General features: G+C 45.2%; 1 protein-coding gene across 3 annotated transcripts in view; it reads right to left on the bottom strand.

Moving 5' to 3' along the window:
* Positions 1–27,124, bottom strand: part of HERC3 (HECT and RLD domain containing E3 ubiquitin protein ligase 3) — a 112,850-nt gene that overhangs the window by 73,932 nt on the left and 11,794 nt on the right. For all 3 annotated transcript variants that reach the window (XM_077815020.1, XM_077815019.1, XM_077815018.1), the window contains one exon: positions 19,435–19,698. In XM_077815020.1, coding sequence (XP_077671146.1) covers positions 19,435–19,660 — 226 coding nt within the window. In that variant the 5' untranslated portion in view covers positions 19,661–19,698. The remainder of the gene's footprint in view (positions 1–19,434; positions 19,699–27,124) is intronic.

Here is a 27,124-nt window from a genome sequence, read left to right as displayed (position 1 = left end):
AGATCATCTTTAAGCTCAACATGTAGCATTACTGCCTTAGGGTCTGAAAGTCCCCAATTAAAATCCCCAGCTGGAAAGGAATCTTCACAAGAAAACAGAGTGAAGAAATGTCAAATAAAAACATTCCTTCCATTCGTGAGTAACTCATTTTGTTACCTTCTTAACTATAAACTGCAGCCCACCTCTCATGTTACCTTAATTGGGCTTGCTATGATGCACTTACCCATCTGCTATTACAGGCTGTGCAAGGTCTATTCAATATATTCATCACAAACCCACCAGTTTCCCAAGTCTGTTCTCTGCACATAGTGCTCTGCTCATAGCCAAGAGCTCCAAAGGCACAGCCCATATGCTCTGTATTAGCTACATCCTCTTCTGATCGGAACAGATGTTTAAGCCCCACACACACCTCTGGTACGTGCAATGCACCATGCTATAGAATCTACTGCTTCCCTGTTGAACACTACAAAGTGTTACAGGCAATGGGCAACTACTTCCCTAACCCATCCTCCGTCACCCCCTCACAGAGTGTAGAAGACAGACCATTTAAATGTCTGATGCATGTTTACAGGTTCCCATTGGCAATGGCATGCGATAACTGGATGTCAGCAACAGGCATTACTGGATTGAAAATATGCAGAGGAGAAGGGTGTGGCTAGTGCTTTTTATTCCCACTATCTTCCTTTTACCATATTTGCTGGAGAATCATAGGCCCAGCTGAGGTAGTTTAATGCACACAGGAGTTCACAAAGTAAAATGGTGTGAATCCTTAGAGAATGGAAAAGTGTTTAAGTATCCAAGCAATTACGTTGAAGAGTCAACCTCATCTGACAGCTCTGTAACTCCAAACTGCAAGTGTTTATAGAAAACACACCCAGTCACATCCCTTCATTTCAGAGAACAGCCGCGCCCCACTGCAGCATCTATGTTCGGAGCCAGCGTGCCAGCTGGCAATCCCTGAGGGAGTTCTGAAATGTAGCTCTTCTGTCCACAGGGCCACTTTAGTCACCAGCTCCCCGCTCACCCACTTGTCCTAGGAGAAGGTAACAAACTTTGGTTTATTTTAGGATCATCCTCATTAGATTTTTTTTTTAATACAAATTGGACCTAAGTATCAAGCCCTGTCAAGCTATACTTGGTGCAAGGTCTGTCCCAAGAGAGCTAGGGGTAAAGGTGGCTTGGCTTCCAGTGTACATTTAGATCAGCCCCAAGTTTGCTCTGATTTATTCCCGTCAGTGGCCCCAAGGGGCAATTTTAGCAACTGGAATGAAGAGATGCTGCAGCCACACTCTCTGCGCAGGTGGAATTTTCCCAGCTGATAACATCCCCCAGCTTTACAGCCAGCCCCTTTGCATCAGTGGAGCAACACAGAAGGGTTAGTGTACAATGGTGAAGAGGCCCACTGTCTTCAAGACAGTTTGACTTCACAGCAGTGTAGGAGTAGTGCCCAGTTCTGGTAATTGGGACCCCTGCATTCTATTCTTGACCCTGCAGCCTTGGACAAAGGGAGCTTCTCATCGATTTCAATGGGAGCAGAGGTAGGCCCCCTGCTGAATGGGAATGAAAATACCACCTTCAATCTCTGAGCTTTGGTTCCCTCCCCATCTATAAAACAGGGATAACATCTACTCCCCAAGGAAGCTTATTTGTAACACACTGTGAGATCCTTGGAGGCAAGGGCCTATTAGAAGTGCAAAATTTTAAGTCTCTCATGTTGACCGGGCTCATACGGTCAGTTTAATTTTTGTTTTGATTTTTTAAATATTTCATTTAACTATTTTAGTTAAAAACAATTTTAACAAAAAGAAACCTGATTTTAAAAAACTTGAATGTTTAACTAAATTAAAAAATTCATATGCTTGTTTTGTTAAAATATTATGTTTGCGGTTGAACGAAAAAATCCAGAAAAAATCCAGTGGTTGTTTTAGTTAAACAACCAACAAGAATGCACTTTTATGTAGAAATCCATGATTAAATAAAGTCTTCCTGACTAGTGATTTAAATCAATTTGATTTAAATCAAATCCACCCTGATTGTCTGCATGCAAGATAAAACCACTGCACCATTAATCAGGCCTTCCTTTTCCAACTCATTTCCTAGTCAGGTGGTGTTCCCTTCCCCGACGCAAGAGGCACCCTTTAACATTTGCAAGACAGGTTTTCACCAGATGATTTATTATACATCTAGTACATATAGCACCAGAAGCAAGCCTAGTACTGCACAGATATAGAACAAAAAAGTTACCCCAAGAACCGTGCCATCTAAATGTAACAAATGTTACGTACTGAGGCTGCACTGGCAAAATTCGGATCCGTCATTCTCCACTGATGGTGACAACTGGTGGAAACGGCAGTGTAGACAAGGTGCAGGCTTTTCCAACACATTGGTGTGCCTTCCCAGCTGAGACACCACACCTCCTCCAAGGCTTGGCAACAGCAGCTTTGCAATGTAGGTTAGGTGAAATGACCAGCAGTTACCAGCTTACTGCCTGAGGGCGATGAGTGCTGCTCATGGTATATCTGACAGCTAGTGTTACACAGGGCATGTATGGTCCCATACAGTGCCCACACGCCACACCAAGAGAGTACTAAGGCTGCAACTTGAATCGCTCAAAAGGCAGGAAATGCCGAAGTCGGCCCGTGTAACTCATTCTGCCTCCTTGTGCATAAGCATTATGACCATGTTTAATAAATGCCACTCACTCCCCGGGGGTCCTGCCGAAATAACAGCACGTGACTGCACAGCAACACAGACACAATAAAAAATACATAATAAAAAAACAGTTGTGTGGGGAGGTCCAACAAAACGAGACTGGGAAGCGGAGGGTTACGGTGTCTTCATACCTCACACTAACTTTTAAATCAAACCCCATTTTCAAAGTACCTGGTGGGACGAGTCCCCAGACATGTCACCCTCCCCCCAGCATGTCTTTGGAGAATGCCACCTCCCCTCACCCATGCACATATGAAGTCACTCTATTTTAAGGCTGACAGCAACCACGCACATTGACTCAGCCAATTAGAAAAGTCACCTTTGCAGTGCAGAACACGGAGGTGGCTGTGCTGGTCTGAATCACAGCAGCGTGGATGAAGTCAACCACAGTGATTCAGGATCTGTGGATTTTGTTCCAGAAAGAGCCGGATAACTTAAATATAAAGATTTTTTATAGCCAAGAAGAAACCCAGGTTATCATGGCAATAAGCAGCAGAATCCCTAGCTAACAACAGAAAAAACAGTGCTCGGCTAAGCGACTAGGGTTGCCGGGCGTCCAGTTTTTGATTAAAAGTCCGGTTGACGGCGCAGCGGGGCTAAGGAAGAGGCTCCCTGCCCCTCCCCTGGCTCCGCACGGCTCCCGGAAGCAGCCGGAATGTCCGGCTCCTAAGCGCGGGGCAGTCAGGGAGGCCCCATGTGCTGCCCCTGCCCTGAGCAGCGGCTCCGCAGCTCCCATTGGCCGGGAACTGCAGATCCCACTGGACCCTCCACCTAGGAGCTGGACATGCTGGCCACTTCCGGGAGCTGCCTGAGGTAAGCCCTGACCGGCCCGAGCCTGCACCCCAAGCCCCCTCCTGCACCCTAACTCCCTGCCCCAGGCCTGAGCCCCCTCCAGCACCCAAACTCTCTCCCAGAGCTCGCACCCCTCACCTCCTCACACACCCCAAGCCCCTACCCCAGCCCAGAGTCCCCTCCCACACTGAAAATCCCTCCCAGAGCCCACCCCCAAGCCTCTGTCCCAGCCCTGAGCCCCCTCCCGCACCCCAAACCCCTCATCCCCAGCCCCACCCCAGAACCTGCACCCCTAGCCGAAGCCCTCACATTCTCCCACATTTCAACCCCCAGCCCCAGCCCAGAGCCCTCTCCCGCACCCTGAACCCCCCATTTCTGGCCCCACACCAGAGCCCGCACCCCCAGCCCGCACCCCAACCCCCTGACCCAGCCTGGTGAAAGTGAGTAAGGGTGGGGGAGAGTGAGCGATGGAGGGAGGGTGGATGGAGTGATTGGGGGATGGGCCGCCAAGAAGGGGTGGGGCCTCAGATAAGGGCAGGGCAGGGGGTGGGGCAAGGATGTTTGATTTTGTGCAGTTAGAAGTTGGCAACCCTGTAAGCGACTAGGGTCATGAAGGAGCGTAACAGGCTTTGCCTGAAACACTCTACTCTGGTTGCTTCTGGGAAAGCTTTGATTGACTCACTGAGGCAGGTGGCTCATTATCTGGTCTGGATCCAAGGGAGATGGGGACAGGGGGAAGTGAGGGTCATCTAGGATGTGGGCTGAGTAGCCTGAGAGAGGAATCCTGGGAGCAGCAAAGTTTGGGGAAGTTTGAGCCTATTTATTTATGTTCCCTGATTTTTGTTTTGTTTGTTAATAAAGCCAAAACTCAAATGGGGTAGTTACTAAAAATAACGCTGGCAAGTCAGGCAATTCAGAATTAAATTTCAAACTAAAATGTTTTCAAATTAAGGCATGTTCAAAGCACCGGGCAGCTGAGTGTTTACTCAGTGAAGGTACTAACAGCAACCTTAACTTTTCCCATTAGCTCTCTCTGTTCTCTGCTTGATTAAGGGAGATCAAAGAAAGAAAGATCACATGAAAGAAACTTAGTTATTCCCTGTTCTATTGTACAAGGAGTTAGAATAATATGGTATTGTGTTGCAAGATGATCTAGTAACACCACTTAGTTCTTATAAGGTCTGATCCAATGACCACTGAAGTCAATGGGTTCTTTCCACTGAGCTTAGCAGGTGTTGGCTGAAAAGCGCTATGTGGCCTGGACCAGTCATTCACCGGCATTTCATCACAGCACTTTACAAAAGGTGGTCAAGTGTCAACAGCAGGTCACAAATCTCCAGAGAATGAGGGCTTGGTGTATTAAACATGAATATTCAACTGGCATCCCACCACCAACCTTCTCATCACGGGCTTCCAACAGATGCTTCTGCACCTCCTCATAATGGCCCTATTTCTACAGTACACAGAAGCCTGTGCTTTAAGCCTCATTGAAGTCAACTGAGTTTAAAACATGCTTAGACACCCTGCTGAACTGGTGCCTGCAAGACTCGAGCAGGTAACACAACAGTTCAACTGATTGTAATCGAAAGCACTCAAAGGGAAAAACCTACCAAGAACTCTCTCTCCTCATCACACTCTGATCACCTCTCTGTGGTTTGTCAGCACCACCCACATCATCTGATCAGTTGCAATCTTTACCACTGTGTTATCTATAAGTATAATTGGTAGCTCCTCAGTCTGTTATTTCTAGCATCCGTAAAGCAACATTCATGCTAAAGGTGCCGTAAATACCAACACAACTTTAGGACACTCCTAAGATGCCATTCCTATTAAGTCTGCCTGGAGAACTGTGAAGGCCGAAACCAATCTATTACCGCTCCGGATGACTGATAGCCCATTTTCAGACAGGTTTCAGAGTAACAGCCGTGTTAGTCTGTATTTGCAAAAAGAAAAGGAGTACTTGTGGCACCTTAGAGACTAACCAATTTATCTGAGCATAAGCTTTCGTGAGCTACAGCTCACTTCATTGGATGCATACTGTGGAAACTGCAGAAGACATTATATATTCATGGTCTCTGTATATATAATGTCTTCTGCAGTTTCCACAGTATGCATCCGATGAAGTGAGCTGTAGCTCACGAAAGCTTATGCTCAAATAAATTGGTTAGTCTCTAAGGTGCCACAAGTGCTCATTTTCAGACAGGAAACGACACACGGCACCAACTCAAAAGTTCACTCATATTCACAGGGGGAATACCACTCCTGCAGACCAGGGTGTGACACTATGGCTGATCTCTCAACACCTTTTCCTATGGCAGCTCACGCACTCTTGGACAACAGGGTTACTGGCCCTTTCCCATGCATGGATGATCAGCCCTGGCCAGGGAGCTGAAAGCTACGCTCTTATTGAGTAGAAGCATCGGTGGGAAAAAGAGAGTAACAAGTAAATTCAGGAGTCCATCTCCACACCCACCTTCTTCTCCACTTGATCACAGATTAACAAACTACTCTCTAGCTCAACCAGAGTTGCTGCAATTATGCACCAGATTGGCCTTTCGTCCTCTCCACTTTGTGACTGTGGGGAAGAATCACAGACAATAACTCATCTGATAGAAGAGTTCCCAACTTAGCATTTGAAGGGCAGTTTACATCACCTACCCTCCCTTGATACAGAGACTATCCTCTGGTCTTTGAGCTTGGATGTCTGCATATGAGAAGAAGAAAACTGTTTCTGTATGCTCAGCCACCTCAAACACCAAAGTATAATCCCCTGGAACTTGCGAGGCTTGCTCTTTCCTATATCCATCCAATGGCCATGCTTTACAATTCCCAAATTTGAGGCCCCTTTTAATGCTTCTGGAGAGGAAAGGTGGGGGAGAAAGAGAACAGGAAGTTTCATTGGAACCAAAATCTCCTGCAACAAAATCTTCCGGCAGCCAGATTTGGTCTTTTAGGAGGCAGCTCCATTCACATCTGAAGCCTAATTCACCACTAGTGCGGATCAGTTAGCTGCATCAACAATGGAAGCTGCAGTGCAGCAAGGCCTTTGGTATGTTTACTACAGTGCCACCTGAATTGCACTGGAAGGGAAAGAGAAACGGAAACAGATACAAATAAAATGTTGCATCATGAAATAACAATTTTAGAAGTGGGGAGAAGAGAGAGAAATGGAAATTTTAAAGGAAAGGTAAGGCAGCTGCAACTGTCCTGGGGCATGTTGTGATCACCAGAGGAGCTACAGACTCCAGCAAATCAAGGCTGGTGACTGCCAGGCAATGGGACCTCAACTTCTGCTGTCTTCTTTCATCCAAGGCACTCTAATGATGCTTATCTGCCTATATGTAACGTGTGCCACTTCACACTGAACATGGCCTGAGTAAACCCTGCTCCAGTTTATGAAGCTACTTATGGTAGGGCTAAATATAAGAATTCAGGAGCAAAACATGACATGTTCCCTGCTCATCTGTATACCCAGAACAGCTGACAGCTCAGAGCAGCCCCGGGGCATCACACTGCATCTACTTCATCAGCTACCCCAACTCAGCTGCGCAGCTGATGGTCATGAAGGTGAAGTTTCCTCTTGGCCACACATGGCTGCCTGGTCTTCAGCTGTGCCCAGCCCTTGGGAATGTTATGAGCACTCTCAATGCCTCATCGACAACCCAGAGACAGGCTGGTTCTCTCGCAGCTGACAATCAGCTAGAGATGGTTCTTAAAATGGCCACGTGCACATACAAGGCTCCTGAGGACAGGCCATCGGTTGGAAGAAGAAAGCCCTGTTGGGATAAACACTCTCCCTTCCCACATGGGTAAGGCTAAGATTTTGTCATGCATATTTTTTGTAAAAGTCACAGACAGGTCACGGGCTATAAAGAAAAATTCATGGAAGCCTGTGACCTATTGGTGACTTTTACTAAAATGATTCATGACAAAATGGGGAGCTGGGGGGGAGGGGGGATTGCCTCCCACAGCGGCTCAGAGCTCGGGGGGCCCCCACCATCTCTGGCAGCAGGAGCATCCCACAGTTCTTAGCCGCCACAGGCCGTGAGGGGACCCTGCAGCACCCAGTCACCGTGAGCTGAAGTCACGGAGGTCTCTGGAAATCAGATTCCATGACTTCCAAGACCTCCGTGACAAAACCGTAGCCTTACACGTGGGTCATGTGGCAGCAGTGGCAGCTCACCTTCTACAAGGGGACCACCACCAGTGATGGGAGCAGGAATCCCACCTCCCCAGCTCTCTTCCAGGGTCAGAGAAGGAGAGGTCAGCCCCCGGCAAATGGTTTATTTTTTAGTTATAACTAAATAACTAAGAGGTGGCCAGGAACGGGGGAGCGAAGACAGGTTCCTCTCTTTCCCTCCCACAGCAGTTGCACAATGGGGTTAATACAACCCCTATAAATTGTAGTGACTTCTGATGCCAGCTGGGGAGGGCAAAAGAGAAGGGAACCAATATGAGGCAAGCAGCACTACTCAGGAGGCAGAAAGCATCTCCACCACCCACCACTCCATGACGGGAAAATCGGATCACCCGCCTTGCTTGCACACTGGTTTTCCCCGATCAGGCAGGCTCAGTAATCAGCTGCCTTAGCACAGCATGCGAAGGCTTACCTGTCTTGAGGGCTGGATGGACATATAGATTAAAGGGCTTGGACATTAACACTATCATCATCTACAGCTTAATAAAAAAAAAAAAAAAAATCACAAGAGCCTCTGTCCATGTAATACTGCCCACAGGGGTGTATTATGGTGATTATTGAATACCTTCCCCACAGTATCTGGTATTTATCATTGTGGGCACCTAGATACTCAAGCTGAAGGGCCATTGGTCTGCTGTAGTATGTCAACAAAGAGAACGATGTTCCATGGCAGGGGAGCGGGTCTTAGCTCCGGCACAGCTTAGACAAACCTGCCAGGGATGGTCTAGGTTTCCTTGGTTCTGCCTCAACACAGGGGGCTGGAGTTGACTTCTCAAGGTCCCTTCCAGCCCTGCATTTCTATGATCATTTCTCTTAGAACTGGTTCCCTCCTCTCCAATGCAATCCAGATCAATTTCACAAATACTGCTCAAGAATATCCTGCTACTAAGAGGGCAGAGGGATTTAAAACAGCATTTCATACGGTTACTGACATTTTAAAATGACTTAAGTAACCCTCAGCCCTGAGATAGACTGATGTCATTTACACACATTCAGAGTAATATGAGACAGTTCCCTGGTGTGGATTGGCGTTTACTCGGACCCGGATTCATGAATCACTTTTGGTTAGCTTTAGGGAGATAAATTCATGAGAAAGCACATTCCAACCACATTGTTGCTTTAGCAATGATACGTAAGGGAATAAAGTGGTAGTTTGAGGAAGTATAGGATGTGCAATGAGGCAGTGATTTCACAGCTCCCAGATAGATACAGTATGAAAACAACTTGCTGTCTCTGGAACCAGCTAGCTTAAAAAAAGGGGGGCAGGGATTCTTGCTGTAGTTCTTGTGAATATATTCAGGGTGTTTGGAGAAAACATCAAAATGCTGGACATTCTCATTGCCACAGGGCTAAAGTACAAATGAGTCATAAAAATACCGTAGCTAGAACATAGGCATTAATGGAAAACTCCAGTCTTCTCTTGTAAACACAGTAAAAACATTGTGAAGTTCAAGGCTAAACAATTCAGTAATTTAATAGTGGTTGTTCACTAGAAGAGCAGTGGTGAGGCATAAAGAAATATGCTCCCCAACATTAGTGCAAGAGTAAGGCCAGGAATCTGTAATGATATTACACTAAAGAAACAAAAAGAATAAATTTAGTTGTCTTTGTCTGCACAACATTCAAAGGGCATTCTAAGCCCTTGTGTAGAAGGAGCAGCTGGAGTAAGTCAACTGATTATCCTGACAAAAAAAAGTGCTTTGTTCATGGTTTGAGTGGAACTGAGGAACTGTAGAATGCAGGTTTACATCCGAGGTTACAGTTGCTGGGTAATTACCAGGCCTCTGGGACATTTCAGGTCTTGTCAGAAGAGAAACAGCAACAAGCAAGTGCCAGGTGGATTACAATTTTCCCCTAACTTGCTAGAATCTGTCCTACTGCTCCCTTAGCTAAGAGTTAAAACTCGCAGCACTATTTTCTTTATTGTCTCACTGGAAAAACAAAATGAACGTTAATCGGAGTTTATACACTTTGGGGGATGGGGGGGAACTAGGGTGAAGGAGACAAAGGATGCCAAAGTTAAACAATCAATAATGGGAATGCTGACTTTCATCTTTATGTATCCCACAAATTGTTCTAGCAGGGGCATGTTTCACACAAAGGTACATCAAGTAAACGTGTGATTGTGATTATGAATGATGATCTGCGGGTGTCCTTACAGGGGTAAAGGGGCTGGACTGTTTTCTGAAGGGAGGTTAACTTTTTCTGTGATTGCAGAAGAGATATTTCTGACCACTTCGACATTTTTCCATCTGCAATCTCTGATGCTTAACAAGTTCAGTGGTCCCAAAATGGTTTGTGCTCCTCTGCTCGGGTTTCCCTCGCCCAGAAAGGTCATGCAGGACAAGACCATAAAGTAGGAGCATCCTCTGATTGGCTCCTGCAGAACCGACTCCTAAAAGCAGAATCGCTGTGTTTCTGCTGCAGAGAGTGCAGAACGCAGAGTCGACAGTGGGACTGTGCGTTATTCCCAGTGCACTGTGGAGGTCTATTTTGCAGTGCAGAGGAGATGAGAGGGGGCTTGGAGGTGGGGCAAATACAAACCAGGAGAGCAAATCTGCCACAGGCCTAAGGAAGTGCACTACGGCAGCTCTGAGCTGTGCTGCCGCTCCCTGTGTAGGCGGGGGGAAGAATCTTGCACATTCCCTTTAGCTCCCTCATGAAAAGCCTCTTTACTTGGGCTGCATGGGCGGGAACACCAAGCCCAGAGAGTCACTGGTGTTTAAAGTGCCTTTATTTCCTCTCCTTCCTGTTTCAGTTTGTCTTTCTGCAAACAAGAAAGGAAACTGAGGGGCAAGAGGCGAGCACAGCTGCAAACCAACAACCCTCCCAATTGTGCCACTCCTGCCATCCTGCCAAGTGGCTCTCCAATTTACCCCGCGGCTCACCCAGTCCGTACAGTCACCAACCCTGCCTTGCCCCCAGCCACCGCTTTCCATCTGTGACCTGCTCCCTCCTGGGGCTGCTTCCAGTGAGTGCAACAACTCCCGTTCGTGCTCTTCCCACAGTCTAAATGAAGAAGCCCTGGCACAGCTAACTCCTCAACCACCTGCAAGAGGTTAAGCGGGGACCAAGCCTCCGCATGGCCTTTCCATTCAAGATGCACATCTGTTCGCAGGTTATGATTAACAGATGAGCCAGAGCGAGCACTGAGATTTCCAGGCACAGCTAACCCTGTACTGGAGTTTAGAATAAGTGCAGCTCAATTTGCAGAATACAGGCTGTCAGGGACAGAGAAATCCAGGGGATATGGATCATTCTGTGGCTATTCCTACAACTCTCCAGAACCCTTTTTTTAAAAAAAAAAAAAAAAGTAAAGCTTAATTAATTACATGTCAAGCCTCCGGGCTGTGCCGATAGACTCCACAATGCAAACAGAAGCACTAATGCCTTGTCGATCTGCAGCTCTCCAGGCAATGGTGGTAAAGGAAGCATGGTTTTCTTCGCTTCCTGTTGCTAGAGGAAAGGTGCAAGCTTCCTTCCCCACCCCACCCCACCCCACCCCCATCTTAATATTATAGGCTCCTTGGGACATGGCCCATTTGAAAAAGTGGGCCCTTGTAGGACGTGAGGACCAAGGACCCACAACACCAAATGGAGCTCCTGGCACTATACCTCCAGGTACGAGGAAAAAAACCTGAATAAACAGCGCCTGTGTCTTTTAAATGGCTTAGCACACTTCTGGTGCGGCATGAATAATTAGCATGGTGAGCCACTTCACGCTGTTACACAGCATACCATATGTTGGAATGGTGCCGAATTGGTGTGGCCATACTGAACGAACGGTGAGCACATGGCTTCACATGACTGAACTGCAAAAGAAGATTCTGGGAGCAAAATCTTTCTCTTAGCATCAGACAGATGGCAGAGGTGAAACTGACTGGCTCCATGCTGCGTGTATGATCAGTACTGATCTTTGGGTCACCAAATATCCACTTGAAAGCAAAGAACACGTGTAGAACACCCGAAGGGGAGCATGGGCTGACGGGGGCATCTCGACCCTGTTGAAGGACATCACGCAGGGGGCTGAAGTGAATGATTGGTAAGGGAGCGAATGTGGGGTAATATTCAGTTGGCACCACTCTGCAGTCTCCTCCTAAAGTATTAATTAGGTTAAAAATGAGTAGCTACACACCCACCGGGCACGCTTTTAAGACATGTGACTCCTTTGAGGAAAAAGAGTATAAAAATCAAGCAAATTAAATTACTGTTGGGGAATTCCTTAATTGACGCTTAAAGAAGCAACGCTGCTAGGCAGAACGGCCAAAACTCTGCTCCGTGGTCTCAAGTAGGCCTGTGAGCCAGAGGGGTTTCCAGGCAGCCAAGGCCTTGCCTCGAGGGAATCCGAGACAGACCCGAGGGCTGTGGAGACCAGACCTGGAGAAAGGAAGTCGTCCATAGAATTTGGTAACCACCTTCTCTGTTTGCCAAGCAGGAACTGTGTGAGGCCAGCACAGGGCCTGTTTGTGTATGTTTGCGAAAGAGAGGCTCACTAAGAGGAATGTATAGCTCTTATTGTATAGTTCTTTCACGTCTAACATAGGAGTTATGTGCTTAATGTAACCCTTTACCGCTTCTGTAATTCCTTCTCGAATAAACTGCCGTGTATGCCAATTAATTACTGTGGACCTTTTTCACTGGTATGACAGTAATCTGCTCCACTGGGAGCCAGTGAAGATCCATTCGGGGTAATAGCCCCCTGGTGCCAACACCATACACCCAACAAGAACCCTTGCCTAGTGCCCCTCAACCTGTTCTGACACTTCCATGCAAAAGCAACTGCTGTTGAAGTTACATGCCCCTTTGGGCAGCTGCACAAGTTGTGGGTCATACTGGGCAGCCAAGGCTCAACGTGAGATTGGACTCTAAGGAACCCATGCCAGAGGAGAAAGATCTTCTACACCCATGGGTGACTCAGTCGAAATTTACAAATTAAGTCTTGGGGAGCACATTTATATCTACTCCAATAGAAAGTAATCATGTGAAGTTGGAGATGTGGAGACATTAAACTGGTAACTCTCGGGGGGGAAGGGGAGGGGAGAGAAGAGAAGAGCACAAAGGGGAGGAAATACCCGTCTTTACAGAGGGTCCTTTCAATGGGGCTCTTCCACTTCTAACTGCTCTGATCTGCCAATTCTGTACAAGTGCTTGAATTAGGGAGAAGGGAGTTTGCAGAAAAGGAGTACTTGTGGCACCTTAGAGACTAACCAATTTATTTGAGCATGAGCTTTCGTGAGCTACAGCTCACTTCACTCAAATAAATTGGTGAGTCTCTAAGGTGCCACAAGTCCTCCTTTTCTTTTTGCGAATACAGACTAACACGGCTGTTACTCTGAAACCTGCAGAAAAGGAGAAATCTCTAAAAGTTCTACTCTTACAGCCTATCCCCATTGGGTCTGATACCCCAGACTGGAGGGAGGACCAGAGTCCAGCCTGTCAGACTGGGATTTTACCGGCTGTTCCTGTATGATTTTTGTATTACAGCCATGTGCCTGCCTGGGGTGAAAATACACTCGACCTCTTTAGTAACCACTTTCTGAGACCTCTTGCATCTCCAGAGCTGCTCTCTGTAAGTGTGGGACACTCATCCAGAAGGAGCTACCTGAACACACACACACTCCATCCTACTGTTTGATGTTTAAGGACGTTGACAGAAGGAGGCTTTATAAAGTGACCATCTAATTTATCAATGAACAGATGTGGGGCAGGAGAAATCACTAGTCAGCTGGAATTAGGAAAGGGACAGAAAGTGGGACATTCAGAAGTACTCAGTGCTGGTCTAACTCTGCTCGCACTGAAGTGGCTGGTGAAACTTCCATTGATTTCAACAGGAGCAGAGTTAGGTTGATGTGCAGCACTGCTGAAAGTCCCACCCAGAATGTTGCTAAAGAGCAGATGTCACCGAGGGAAGGAACCGTCTTGGCCGTGACGACAGAATGGCACGATCCCAAAACACTACTGGAGGCTTTTGATGCAGCAACTGCAAAAGCCTCCACAGGGCAATAACGAGTGGGGATAGGAATCTCCCCTTAGAGATGCAGACTGTTGGGGGCCTGATCCTACCCCCACTGAAGTCACTGAGATTTTCCGCACTGACTTCAGAAGGCTAAGGACCGCCGAACACTTTCCCTGTTCTCTGAGACAGCAAAGCCGGGCAGTAGGGCAACGAAAACCTTTCCACATTCCAGGTGGGGCTCGGCAGCTGCCCTTCCAGCCAAGGCTGCCTGGGAGACGCAACGAATCTGTGCCTACCCTCTGGCCAGCTTGGGTTCAACGGCCTCCTAGGGGACCCTGGCCCACTTCTGGGGCTACTCCAGCCAGCCACAAACCCACTGGCACAGCTGGGATCACAGGCTATTTGCACTGCTGAAGCCACAGCCAGGGTTGTGACAATAAGCCGGCAGGAGTTTGGGTACGTACTGGGCCCCAAAGCCTAGACCAAAGGAGAAGGCAGTAAAGTAACAGCACTGGCTTTAAGTTTAAGCAAAGCAAAGAGCTAGGCTGTGAGGTCCTCTCCCTATGCAGCCCTTTCCAGCAACGCTCAACAACTGGCCACCAGACTTCCCCACCTGCTTTCCACCTTGCCCTGCCCCTCCGACCTCACACATGCAGGTGCTAAGATCGGAAGCGAATGCAAATGCATTACCCAGTCCCTCCCCCGCCAGCACTTTGGGTCACCAGTGAGTCTACCCTTTCCGTAGCTCCCCTAACTATAAAGTGAAGCCTTATTTATGGATTCAGTTTGCTAACAGAGAGTAGGACAATAAGCCGGGTCATTTCGATGTCTAGCCATAAAAATCCAGATAGTGAGGGGGAAGGAGGCAGTTCCTATTGTCCCTACTCACAAGTTAAGCTGAGTAATTTAGGCCCTGACCTTGCAGGCAGGCCTCCTGCCGCCAACGGAGCAGCAAGCTGGAAGCCTTCAGGAGCTTTAAAACTTCTCTCACCATTCAGACTCTTGTATGGGTATAAAGGAACTAGGAATTTGAGATGGGAAGATGCTTTCCTTTCTTTTAGAGTACTGCGCTCCTGAGCATCCCCAGCTGCCTTTCACATAGCAAGCTCTAAACCCTGGAGAGGTGCGACCCGAATCACTGCTTTGAACGATAGCATGAGCGACACAACGCCTTACAAATGACAATGACATGCTCTCTGAGAGCATGTGGTTTGGGTAACATTTTCAAAAGCAATTAAATATTTGAGATAATCAGCAGTAGGTGAAATGGCTCTCTGGTTACGCTGGAAAGGTGAACTCGGGATCAATCCAAGAGCTTCCTACCCCAGCCTCCCAATCCCATGCTGCAGTCTTGACAAAATCTTTATGGGAAGCAGCATGATCTAGTGGACAGAGCACCATACTGGGATTCAGGACAGCTGGATTCTATTCCGAATGCAGGCACTAGTATGACCTAGGGCAAATCACTTGACCTCTGTGTGTCTCCGTTTCCCCCTCCTACCTTTGTCTATTTTGTGAATTTAGACTGAAAACTCTTCTGTATAGTCTGTCTCCATATAGTACCTTTGCACAGAAGCCACAAGCAAGATCAGGATGCCATTATGTGCCACAGCAACACAACTAATCAATAAGATCTGTGGGAAGAAATATTTGTATCCAGATGAATAAAAATGACTCAGTTGGGTACTAAGCCACACAAGTGTGTGATTTTTAAATGTTAGTCTCTGATTCTGGGTGGGGTTTTCAAAAATGCTGCAGTCACTTAGGAGCACAAGCCCCACTGAAAATCAATGGTATTTGTGCTCCTAAGTGAGCGAGGCACTTTTGAAAACCTCATCCTCCATAAATAACAAATTGAAAAATAAGTTGTAGGACCAAAGGAATTTCAATAGGACAAGGGTACTCAACCATTTCCAAGTCACCCGCCACCTTTCTTCTTATTTGCACCACTCCACCCTTTACAAAATGAGTAGGGCCCTATGTTTTCTGTTTTTAATTTATTTAATTTTATCTGGGAATTTATCAGTGTTCATTACTATTACAATAAAAACAGGTCAAAAATCAGTGGAAAAAGCTATTGATAATTTTTCTGGGTAAATATGGGGGTTTATTTCGGAGGATGGAAGTACTGGGGGGAAAGTATTCAGTAGATTAATGCTTTGATGGATGGAATTCAATGTGGTTTGCTGCAGAACTAAAACAGAACTCAAAACACAACGCCACCTCTGAGTTTAAGAAAACAATATATCTCTAATCCCCAAATAAAACTTTTCATTTGAATAAACAGTTTACTGTTGTAGACTTAGAACTATTAGCCTATAAATATTTACATTTAATAATTGGGCCACACCATTTGCAGTGCATACACTCAACTTCATTCTTTTCTCCTGTTTTTTTTTTTTTTAAAGTTTTGAATACTTCCTTGTGTTCTGAAACGTATTGTGATACAGACTTTTATTGTCTTCCCGTTTTAGCATGTCAGATCTTTAAACCATTATCTGCTAACAGCTTCAAATGTGTACGTGTTGGGTGTGAGATTCATCAGTACGTTCAGATGCACACGCACTTCAGAGTTTGCATGAGTTCCTGTTTGTTTATTGTGAGTATCTTCTAGACTAATACATAGCTTTACTTCAACAGGCAACTTTGCATACACACACAGACGAATGTATTATTGTAATACATTGTATGGTATGATATATATCATACCATACAATGTATTGTATTTTCCTAATAAAACAAATTATTTTTTATATATTTGAATGATACAAAGTAGGGTGAAAAATCAGGAAAAAATGAATAATACTTTTTGTATAACCTGGGATTTTTTCAGTAAATATCAGTTTAAACTGAAATCTAAGGGGCTTAAAAATGGGCCATTCCAATATACCGGTGAATCTCACAAAGGGAATTCTACTTTGAATAAAATCAGTCCTTTGATCCTGTTGTCTAACTGTGTATAGGCTAGGAAACCTTTTAAAAGCACATAACTGAATATCCACAAAGTTTTCTGAGAAGTATTTTTCCATTTCAGCACTGAAGAGTGCTAAGGGGTATTGCAGTCCCATGCACCAGGTTGCAACGCCACTCACTCAAATTTGGCCCAGACACCCTACTATCATGATGGAGGGGCAGTGGGGCCAAATTTGAGGGCATCATGACCCCGTGAGACAGGTCCCAAGCCCACTCATTCAAATTTGACAAGACAGAGAGGAGGCCGGGCCAAATTAGAGCGAATGGGATTGCAACCCTGTGAGTGGGAAGGCTGGTCACATCCCCCTAGAAGGTTTGATGGGGGATGTTCCCTCCCCACCCCAGGTTGAGAACTGCTACAATAGTGGATCACATCCAACTAGTCCAGTATCCTGTCACAAACAGGGCCCTGAACCAGATGCTTCAAAGGAAGGTGTAAGACAACTCCAGAGCAGACAAATAACGAATAACCTGTCCTACAGGGGAAGTTACTTCCTCGCCCCAGCTCCCCCGCCCTTAGTGGTTGGCTAATGCCCTGCAGAATGAAGGTTTCTATCACTTAAATCTTTGCATCCCATGAAAGCGTGGAAGCTTTCACTATCCGTATTGTTCCAGTTGTACTGGACACGAGCCAACGAACGGGAAACGACGATGAATTTGAACACCACGCTCAGGCTGCGTCTACACGACAAGCTAGGGGTGTGATTCACCTACTTGTGCTAGCTTGAGTATAAACAGCAGCGCAGCCAGAGTAGAATGGGTAGCAGCAGCAGGGACACACACACCCCAGTTTCAGGAGGGCTTGTGCTTGACACGGCTCAGTCATGGCTCCATGGCTGCTACCCGAGCGACTGCGGATAGGCTGCTCTTTATCCTCGCCATACCTCAATCAGAGCTAGCCTAAGTACAAATACATGAGCAAGGGAATCACATCTCTACCTCACACAGGAGAAGTAGCCTGGACCTGGATTGGGTGGGAAGTGTTGGTTTGAGGTTGTTTTTTTTTTTTTTTTAAACCCGTTTAATATTCTGGTTTCAGTAAAAATCACAGCCAAGAAATCCAGCTCTTTGGAACACACTAGAATGAGAAAGATATAAAGCAGCTCCAAGCAAACTGGGATGTTACTGTTGGAGAGATGAGTTTTACAAAGCATCTGTAACGCCTTCCAGAAAAATAAAGGTAAGGGGATCGACTCACCCTTGTGGGCACATGGGAGGGGAGGGGTTGAGAACCCACAGTTTGTACACACAGGCTCTGCCAGTTCACACAGAATGGGGAGGCGGGGGGGAGGAATACCTTGTTCTAGAGTTGGAAGGACAGGGACAGACTGTGGCACAGATTCTTCTGAGAACCTTGTGGGATGGGGTGCCTACCCGACACAAGCATAAAAGGGTTAACCTTGCCCTGCCCCAGAAGGAGCAATGGTGGTGAGTCCTTGTGTGAAGCATAGCCAATCAGGGAAGAGTTGTAGGGAGCAACCAATCCGGGCCCAGCAGGCTCAGATAAAAGGGAGCTGCAAGGCAAAATAGGGTCAGTTTCTCTCATGGAGCCCAGGGAGCCCTGGGCGGGAGGGATAGCTCAGTGGTTTGAGCATTGGCCTGCTAAACCCAGGGTTGTGAGTTTAATCCTTGAGGGGGCCATCTGGGATCTGGGGCAAAAATTGGGGATTGGTCCTGCTTTGAGCAGGGGGTTGAAGTAGATGACCTCCTGAGGTCCCTTCCAACCCTGGTATTCTATTTGTCTCTGGTATTCTATGACAAGGACTGTGTCCCTGAAGGGCTGAGAGAACTAAGCATCTTGGACAGAGCAGCTGCTGGCAGGAACCAGGAAAGAAAGACGGAGCTGAGCAGCTGAGTGCCCTGGGTAAGGGCGAAGAAGCTGCTGGGGCCATGGGGAAGTGGCCCAGGGAAATATAGCAGCATTGACAGAGAGCACAGAAGAACAGCAGGAGACTGCTAGTTACCGGGTCCCTACTACGCGCCACTGGGGAAGTGGCTGGACTGTTGGACAGCAAAACACAGATGATGACCTAGCTGGAGTCGCAAAGAAGTCACTGCCGTTCTGGGAGTTGAGAGGAGCCGTAGGTGGGAACAGAGACAGACTGCTGGCATGCAGACCATTGACGTGGGCGTCGGCCTCAAGCTAATCCCCAGCTCGATCAGGAGACGGCAGTTGTCTGGCAATGAAGGCTGTACCCCATGACACCCTGCTACCAGAAGAAACCCTCTTGTTCCCCACCTGTCTAAAGAAACCCTGCTATCAGCAACTGTGCTAAAAATAGGCTTACTCTCCCTAATATCAATGACCAAGCTTCCACTGATACCACAAGGAGCAGGATCAGCCCCTGAGGTTGCTCCTAGCAAGATGTCAACCCCTACACTAATGAGACCTTGGATTCTGGGGAACACAGTAAAGTCTGAAAGGCAGGGGAGAGCACTGTAATTAACAGCCCTCCCTTCCTATAACGCTAAGAGAAAGCAAGCCACATTTACACAAAGTAGGAAACTTCTGCACCAGATCATCTATGCCCATATTGATGCCTCTACTTTTGTGCAATGCTTGGATACATCATGGTTTCCAGTAACCAAACCCACCTTATTCAGCACCCTAATTCTGTACAATTCAGCATGATTTAACCATCAGCACCCTAATTCTCTACAATTAAGCATGATTAACCATCAGCTCCATTCATTGCTGAGTCACAAAGAATTCATACAAGAGTTTTCACATGAAGAATCAAACAAACATGTTCCCCCACCACCGCAGCTGGTGTTTGAAGTATGCAAAAAGAAATCTATGTACCTGGCTTGCTTCCCTCGCTCTGATGGCCTAGCTGTCCTTTGGTGTTCAAGCCACAGGTATAAACTTCTCCATTCTCCAGTAAGAAAACAGAATGGTTTCCTCCACAAGCCACCTCCTTGATGTTTCGGTCGTGAATGAACCCATACACCTGTGGCTCAGGGATGATTGCTTGGAGATTGCTACCTATCCCAGGCTGGCCAAAAGACCAACATCCCCAACATAACATTTTCTCTCCCTTCAGCAAGTTATGTAGCTTTTTCCTTCCTGGGGAAGAAGAGAAATGAAAAGTGATGAGTAAGTGACGCAACCACAGCCTGTTCTGAGAAGGCAGCGGAACCAACAGAAAAATATTTCCTGTCTAATCACGTCATGTCTGTGTTTTTGCTACATGGATTCACCTTTAATCCTTACCAGTAAATAGGGCATTAGACAGTAGAATCAGGACACATGGGCTCCATTTCCCACTCTGCTATAGACTCAGTGTGTCACAGCTACTGTGTGTTATTTAGCTGCCCTGGCAATGTATAAGATGGGGATAGGGTGCTTACTTTTTAAAGTGTTTTGAGATCTAGCAGAGAAAAGCACTAGACGAGAGTGCTAAGTATTGTTATTTAGACAAAAATATTCTTCCTCCGACCCTTGAAAGCCCACTACAGTGTTCTAAACTAATGGCTCAAAACACACCAATTTCTAACTGCACTAGTGCAATGTTTTGGGCAATTACAATAGAACACCTTTTTAAAGGATGATATCTGCAAAGAAGTTATTTAAACAGGTCCCGATTAGATTGATCTCAATTGTTTACAGGGTACTGGCCAAGTGCAATACCACAGTACACTACTAGCTGAGAAATCCAAGTAGAGAAGGAATTTGCACTACTGAGCATAACCAAAATATGTTCGTGTGCACACATGTCCTCCCACCCACCCCAAGGCCATGAAGTGTCCAGGAGAAAGGGTGCACTGCCTACAATTCCCACGGAGCATCACAACAACAGTTTAGCATTTCACAGAGCTGTACAAACAAGATACTGATGTTAAAGCGACTTGCCCAAACCCACATACTAGAACTCCTGACTCCCCATCCTCTGTTGGGTCCACTAAACCATCTAACAGCCAGCACCTTCAGAGGGAACAATAATATGGGACAAAGAAACAAAGAGACACAAAAAAGGAAGGAAAGAAGAAAACATGCCGTCAGTCAGCACTTGACAATGCCATAAGCCAAGCTCACTCCTGGTTTATACCTGGCAGCAACGAGAGAAACAACCTCTCATTCCAGAAGAAGCGACTGTGAAATTCTCCCAGCAGGCCGAATCTCAAAGTATTTGGGTCATTTGTTACAACATGTTGCACTAACAATAAAACTCCACCCCTGAAGCCTCAGAGAACTCCTTTGTCTGCTCTAAGAATACAACAGGACTGAGTCAATGTTACTATTTTGGGGGAAGAAGGAAATGGAGGAAGAGAAGGAAATAGCCCTCGGGATCCTTGAGGGGGTCATTTAGGGATCTGGGGCAAAAACTGGGAATTGGTCCTGCTTTGAGCAGGGGGTTGGAATGGATGACCTCCTGAGGTCCCTTCCAACCCCGATATTCTATTATACCTATCTAGGCCCTAAACATTTGAGTGATCATCTCTCACCCTGTATCTTGGTTGAGGTCAGCTGAGGTGGACCTGCTCTCAATTCCACTAAGGCAGGACTGAGAAGGCTGGAGTTTTCTCCTGGAATGGGTATGGGAGAGTCCCTTGCTGGGTTGCTTTAGAACATGCTGCAAATCCCATTTTTCTTTGTTGGCCATTTTTTTAAAAACTTTCAGGGCTGTTCCCGCCCACCCATCCCCTCACCCCCCCCCACCCCGCCCCCATGGTATAGACTAAATCCTCTGCATCAGTGGGGAACTGATCCTTTTGATAGGTGAAAGTCTCCTGTCAGGATTCCTCCTGTGCCAGCTGACAGGGCTCTGTCCACCTGTGCAAATTGGTTCTTCCATGTATTTTGTTTTTTAATTATACTGGACACAGATGCCTGGTGAAAGATAATTTGCACAGTAGCTGACACTAAAATAGATCCCAGCTGATACTCACCATGCAGTGATAGTTAACTGTACCACAGTATTTCCCTAAGAAGAGGCAATGCTGCAGCACGGTAAAAGAGGCGTGCGGAGGTTTTGGATGGTTTGTTTTTCAAATGATATCTACTTGAATTAAACTCACATTCCCTCTCCAAGAAGCCCATCATCCAACCTCTGGGTAGCAACACAGCCAGCGCGATCCAGAGTGAGGCTGCAGCTTCAACATTCGCTCTGGGACATGACTCTCTTCCCAGCATGCAGACTGCTCAACAGCTATCCACAAAACAGCAGCCCTACATGTCCAAGTCCAAAAGCTCTGATAGTGAAAACAGGTGCTGCTCCATTGACTGCAAGAGTTGCACCGACATTACATCTGGTCTTCAGCATTTGTTTATACCAGAGAGCTACACTGATTTCTTACAATATATTAGCTATATATTAATTTTCTGGGTGTGTGCATTGGAGCTGGATGCAGAGAAAACCTCTCATTCCAGAAGAAGCGACTGTGAAATTCTCCCAGCAGGCCGAATCTCAAAGTATTTGGGTCATTTGTTACAACATGTTGCACTAACAATAAAACTCCACCCCTGAAGCCTCAGAGAACTCCTTTGTCTGCTCTAAGAATACAACAGGACTGAGTCAATGTTACTATTTTGGGGGAAGAAGGAAATGGGGGAAGAGAAGGAAATAGCCCTCCCCAAGAGTTGCTAGGCTGTGGTTTGGGGTAGAGCTGGCTGTCTTGTTTCCAGCTGCTAAAGTTAAAAATACATGGAACAATTATTTTCCCTGATTTAATTGCCCATGTAAGCAATTGCAGTAACTGCCACCGGGATGGTAAGTGACTGACAATTGGAGGGAATGTGGCCCCCAAGACCATCTCTTAAGATGGGATCCATGCAATGAAAAAGTTTGGGAACCCCTGTAATATAAATACAAACTCGGGTCCAGATCATCAAAGTACCTCAGCCCCCATTTAGCCCCACAAATTAAGTGGCCAGATCTGCAAGTGCTGAAGAACCAGCAGCTCCTACTGAAAACAATGGGAGATGCTGTGTGCTGAACTCTTTTGACAGCACGGTGGCATAAGTGACCACGAACTTGAGTTTTCTAAACCGTTTTTAGGAAGATCTGTTTCACCATCTCCATAACTGCAAAGGGCACCATTGTGTCTCTCAGGCTTTTTTACTGACACTTCCCAGGAAGTGCTATATTTGCAGGAAGCAGAACAAGACACAAATGCAGCGCCTATTTGAAAGAATGACAAATCAGATTTTCCAAAGGTCCTGTAAGTCCTTGTCTGTTCCTGCTTTATTTCTAAGACGTTGTGCGTTTTAAAGTTTAAGTTAAAATTCTTTGTTGTTTATAAATGCATCATGCAAGAAGGCTGCAAGTTTTGTGTGTCATATGTTCAAATGGGTGCAGTGTTTCCTGTATACTTATCCACGAGACTCACAATGGAAGCTTCCTGGTCCACTGCCGATTCTATTTAAGGCTTTTACTCTTCCTTGCCGTTAATGTAGTGAGTGGAAGCTTCATGTTATCTTGGGAGTTAGAGTCTGAAAGCTCTATTAAAAAACTCTGGCCTTGTCTACACAAGACAGTTTTGTCGACAAAAGTCCCCTTGCGTCGACAAAACACTGGCGGTGAACGCACCAAAATGCTCCTCCCGCAGATGTAACTCCCCTGTTACGCCCACACAATAAAACCGCCTCAACGAGCGGCTCAGAGCTTTTTGCGACGCAGCGCCAGCGTAGACCTGCAGTTGGTTATGTCGCCCGAATGGGGACAAAATGAGTTGTCCCACCAGGGCTACCCTTAGGATTTATGGGGCCCTACGCAGTATTATTAAACGGGTGCCCCTATGCCGGGGCGGGGCAGCAAAGGATACCAAGGCACCCGGCTCGCCTCATGGCGGCAGAGAGTCACAGTTCCTCACAGAGACCCCCGTACCCTCTCCCTCACGCAGAATGCGCACCCCTGGCGCATTCGGCTCTGTGAATACGGCCCCGACCTAAGGACACTGCAGTGCACGCTGGGTGTGCGGGAGCCAACCTGCTCTTATATCCTGTCATGGGCAACAGGGTGGATAAAAATCAATGCTTTTTTTTTTTTTTAATCGGATTTTTTTTATTTACATCGGATTTTTTTGATAAAATGCTTTTTGAAGAAAAAACCTATCTAAAGATAGTTTTAATTAAAATACATTATAGCTCAAAGATATCTCATCATAGAATGGTTTCAGAGTAGCAGCCGTGTTAGTCTGTATTCGCAAAAAGAAAAGGAGGACTTGTGGCACCTTAGAGACTAACCAATTTATTTGAGCATGAGCTTTCGTGAGTTCCGATGAAGTGAGCTGTAGCTCACGAAAGCTCATGCTCAAATAAATTGGTTAGTCTCTAAGGTGCCACAAGTACTCCTTTTCTTTTTACATCATAGAATAGGGATTATAAATTCTAATTCTATGGTATGAGACAATATATTCATGTAATGTTTAAGAAAAGTTTTGTACATGAGTTCCAATTGTTCATGGATTAGGGATCCAGTCTTACGGGGTTCCAGGTGCTTCTGTATAGATTATTTAGGTTAATCTTTCTATCTACTCAATGGGATTCAGTGCTTAGTCTAGAAGACACCATCAGAGATGCTTAGTTTTGCAGTTCTCAAACTGTGGATTTGTGTCTCCAGAGATAACATGCTTGTTAACAGCAAAAATGTTTTTAAATACAAAAAAAATAATAAATAAATAGAGGTGAGAAATAACAGACCTGAACCCTATTGTCCCTCTGCAAATTTGTGTACACAGAGTCAATCCCTTACCTCTCTCTAAAAGTACAAAGTTTCAAAAAGTTCAATGAATTGAAGATTGCTGGGGTCGGAATAGATCTGGACAAGGAGAAGTCTGGAGATGAATGTGAGAAGGGAGGGACAGGCAGTGGAAACAAAAGTGAAACTGTTTGAGCAGCATATTCCAGAAGTCTTGAGGTCTTTCTGAGTGTAGCCTTCACTGATTTGAGATCTACCATACCATTCTCTCACGAGAAGAGAAAACCTATAATGGCAACAGGCTGTAAAAGAGACCCAGTTTGGGAATATTTGAATGAAGTTCCTCTACCTGTGGGTAAAACAGGCATGTGTGCAAAATGCAAACAGTGCAATAAAGAAATGCAAGGCCTGGTTGCCCGAGTGAAACAACGTAATGAGAAGTATTCCTTCTCAGGAGGAAGCTGCACTGAAGATGATGAAAGCAACAAGTCTGAATATGCAGGATCTTCAGGTTGGTAAACTTTTTTATTTCATACTTCTTTCTTAAGGACTGCCTGTCTTCCTTCTGGACTATTCTTGAATTCTCATGTTTGAGCAAAAAGTATAGTTGTTACTCTATGGTACTATCATTTTAGATGCAGTTGTGATAAAAAATAAAAAGCTGAAATAGGCAGATCTTCCTTTTACAATTTCACCTTTAAAGGAGTACTGAGTGTCAGTGAATGCAATGAGCAATACTAAATGAGCAGTATGGTAATAATAATTAAATAACTGCATTGACTGATTTTCTTTATGAGAATCCATCCTCAACATACCGGATTCTAAAGACTATCCACCATTCAAAAAATATGTGTTTGCTGATGATGTTTTAAAGAAAGTCACACCAGTGAAAGTTACTTCAGCACATGAATTCAGAGACTGTTGAAGTGATAATCTCACTTTTAACAGCAGTAGCTTCTTCTGCCAGTGTAGAAAGAATATTTTCTTCCTTTGGACTAATTCATTCCAAATTGAAAAATTGTTTGGGACCTGAAAAAGCAAGAAAGCTTGTTTTTCTTTTCCAGATTATGAACAAACAGAAAAATGAAGGTGAAGGTGACTGAGTTAGCTGCAGAAACTAACATTTTAGTTTCTCATGTTGACCTGGCTGACGGTCTATTTAATTTTTGCTTTTAAAAAATGTCATGTAATTATTTTAGTTAAAAACAATTGTAACGAAAACAAACCTGATTTTAAAAAATTTGAATGTTTAACTAAATTAACAAAACAAGCATATGAATATTTGAAAATATATGTTTGCTGTTGAAGAAAAAAATCCAGAATACATAACGTTGTTGTTTTAGTTAAATAAAACAATGTAAATGTCTGTCTGGTGATGTTCTCCTAATACAGCATGGCAAGAAAATCCTCCAAATATTAAGGATTAACCTGTTGATTTGGAGACAGTTCACCTCCCAATGACTTCATAAATATCTGCTTCAATTACCTTTGGTAAATGAAATAACCAAACAATCATCCATTTTCTGATATAGCTGGAAAATTAATCTGAAAAGTTTTCAAAATAAATCACTTTAAAAATGTGTAGTGTGTACCTTCTAAAAATAAAACCTACCTCTATCTCTGAGTTGTGAAGAATACGTATAAAGGTTATAACAATCAACAAGAATGCACTTTTATGTAGAAATCCATGATTAAATCGAGTCTTCCTGACTAGTGATTTAAATCATGATTTAAATCAATTGGATTTAAATCAAATCCACCCTGACGGGCAGTGGGTGAAGCTGCCACTTGGGGAGGCTAGCTCCCCAGCCCACCTCTTCTGCCTGTGGCCCCACCCATGCTCCACCCCTGCTCTGCCCCAGACCTCACCCTCACTCCACCCTGGCCTCTCCCCACTGTCTCCCTCCTCTCTTCCCTCCCCCACTCTTCTCACCCCTTTCCAGCCAAATCCCTGAACCCAACTGAAGCAAATGACATTTGAAAAAAAAACACTCTTCTGCCATTTCTTTCTAAAGAAAATGGAGCATGTTTTCCACTGCATGCCAGACGGTGAAGACCGGACATGCAGAAGGTACCTAATTAAAAGCACTAAACTTGGGAATAAAAACTTTCAGTCACAGGTTTTTTTGATATGCCCTGAAGTTTGTCAGAGATTTATTTGCAAAAACTTTGTAGTAAAGGCGAGTCAACTGTCTTGCTGAATACAGCATTACATATTATGGAATACATGATGCTGCTCTTCTCTGTTTTACATTTTCTTAATCAGTATTTTTAAGCTGATTTTATATTTTAAATGTACTCTTAAACCTTCATAATCATTCCAGATTACTACATATTTAACTCACTGAAACAAAGACATTATTTTAAATTAATCAGTCATAGAGGTTTAGTGTGTTTAGAACAATGTTCATTGCTTTTAGAAAAAGGGAACACTAATTTACTTTGTGTGATCTCCACAACAATAGACATGTTCATGAAATTTCACCAACATTAAAAAATATGTTTCCAAAGATTTTAGGCATAACAAAATTTTATATGTTACTAGGTACTGATTTTGCTGGAGGGTTCTCTTAAAACTAGTTCATCAGATAGTCAGAAGTAAAGAAAGGGAAACTTTTTGTCCAGCTATCTGGAAGGAAAGGGCTGTTGTCCCTTTAAGGGCTCTCTTCAAGGAGGGAGAGAGTGTGAAGGGAGAAAGGCATGAACAGAAAGGACAGGAACACTTCAGAAGTCTTTTTTTACTGTAGTAATTAAAATGTGTATTTTAGATAAGGGTGGCCTTTTGTAGGATTTATTTTAAAAAAAACATATCTCTGAAGAACCAAGCATTTCAGACTAAAGATGACTGTGGAT

This window comes from Eretmochelys imbricata, chromosome 4 (assembly GCF_965152235.1).
Source record: "Eretmochelys imbricata isolate rEreImb1 chromosome 4, rEreImb1.hap1, whole genome shotgun sequence".
Lineage (NCBI taxonomy): Eukaryota > Metazoa > Chordata > Testudines > Cheloniidae > Eretmochelys > Eretmochelys imbricata.
This window is presented reverse-complemented; position numbering and strand designations above follow the sequence as displayed.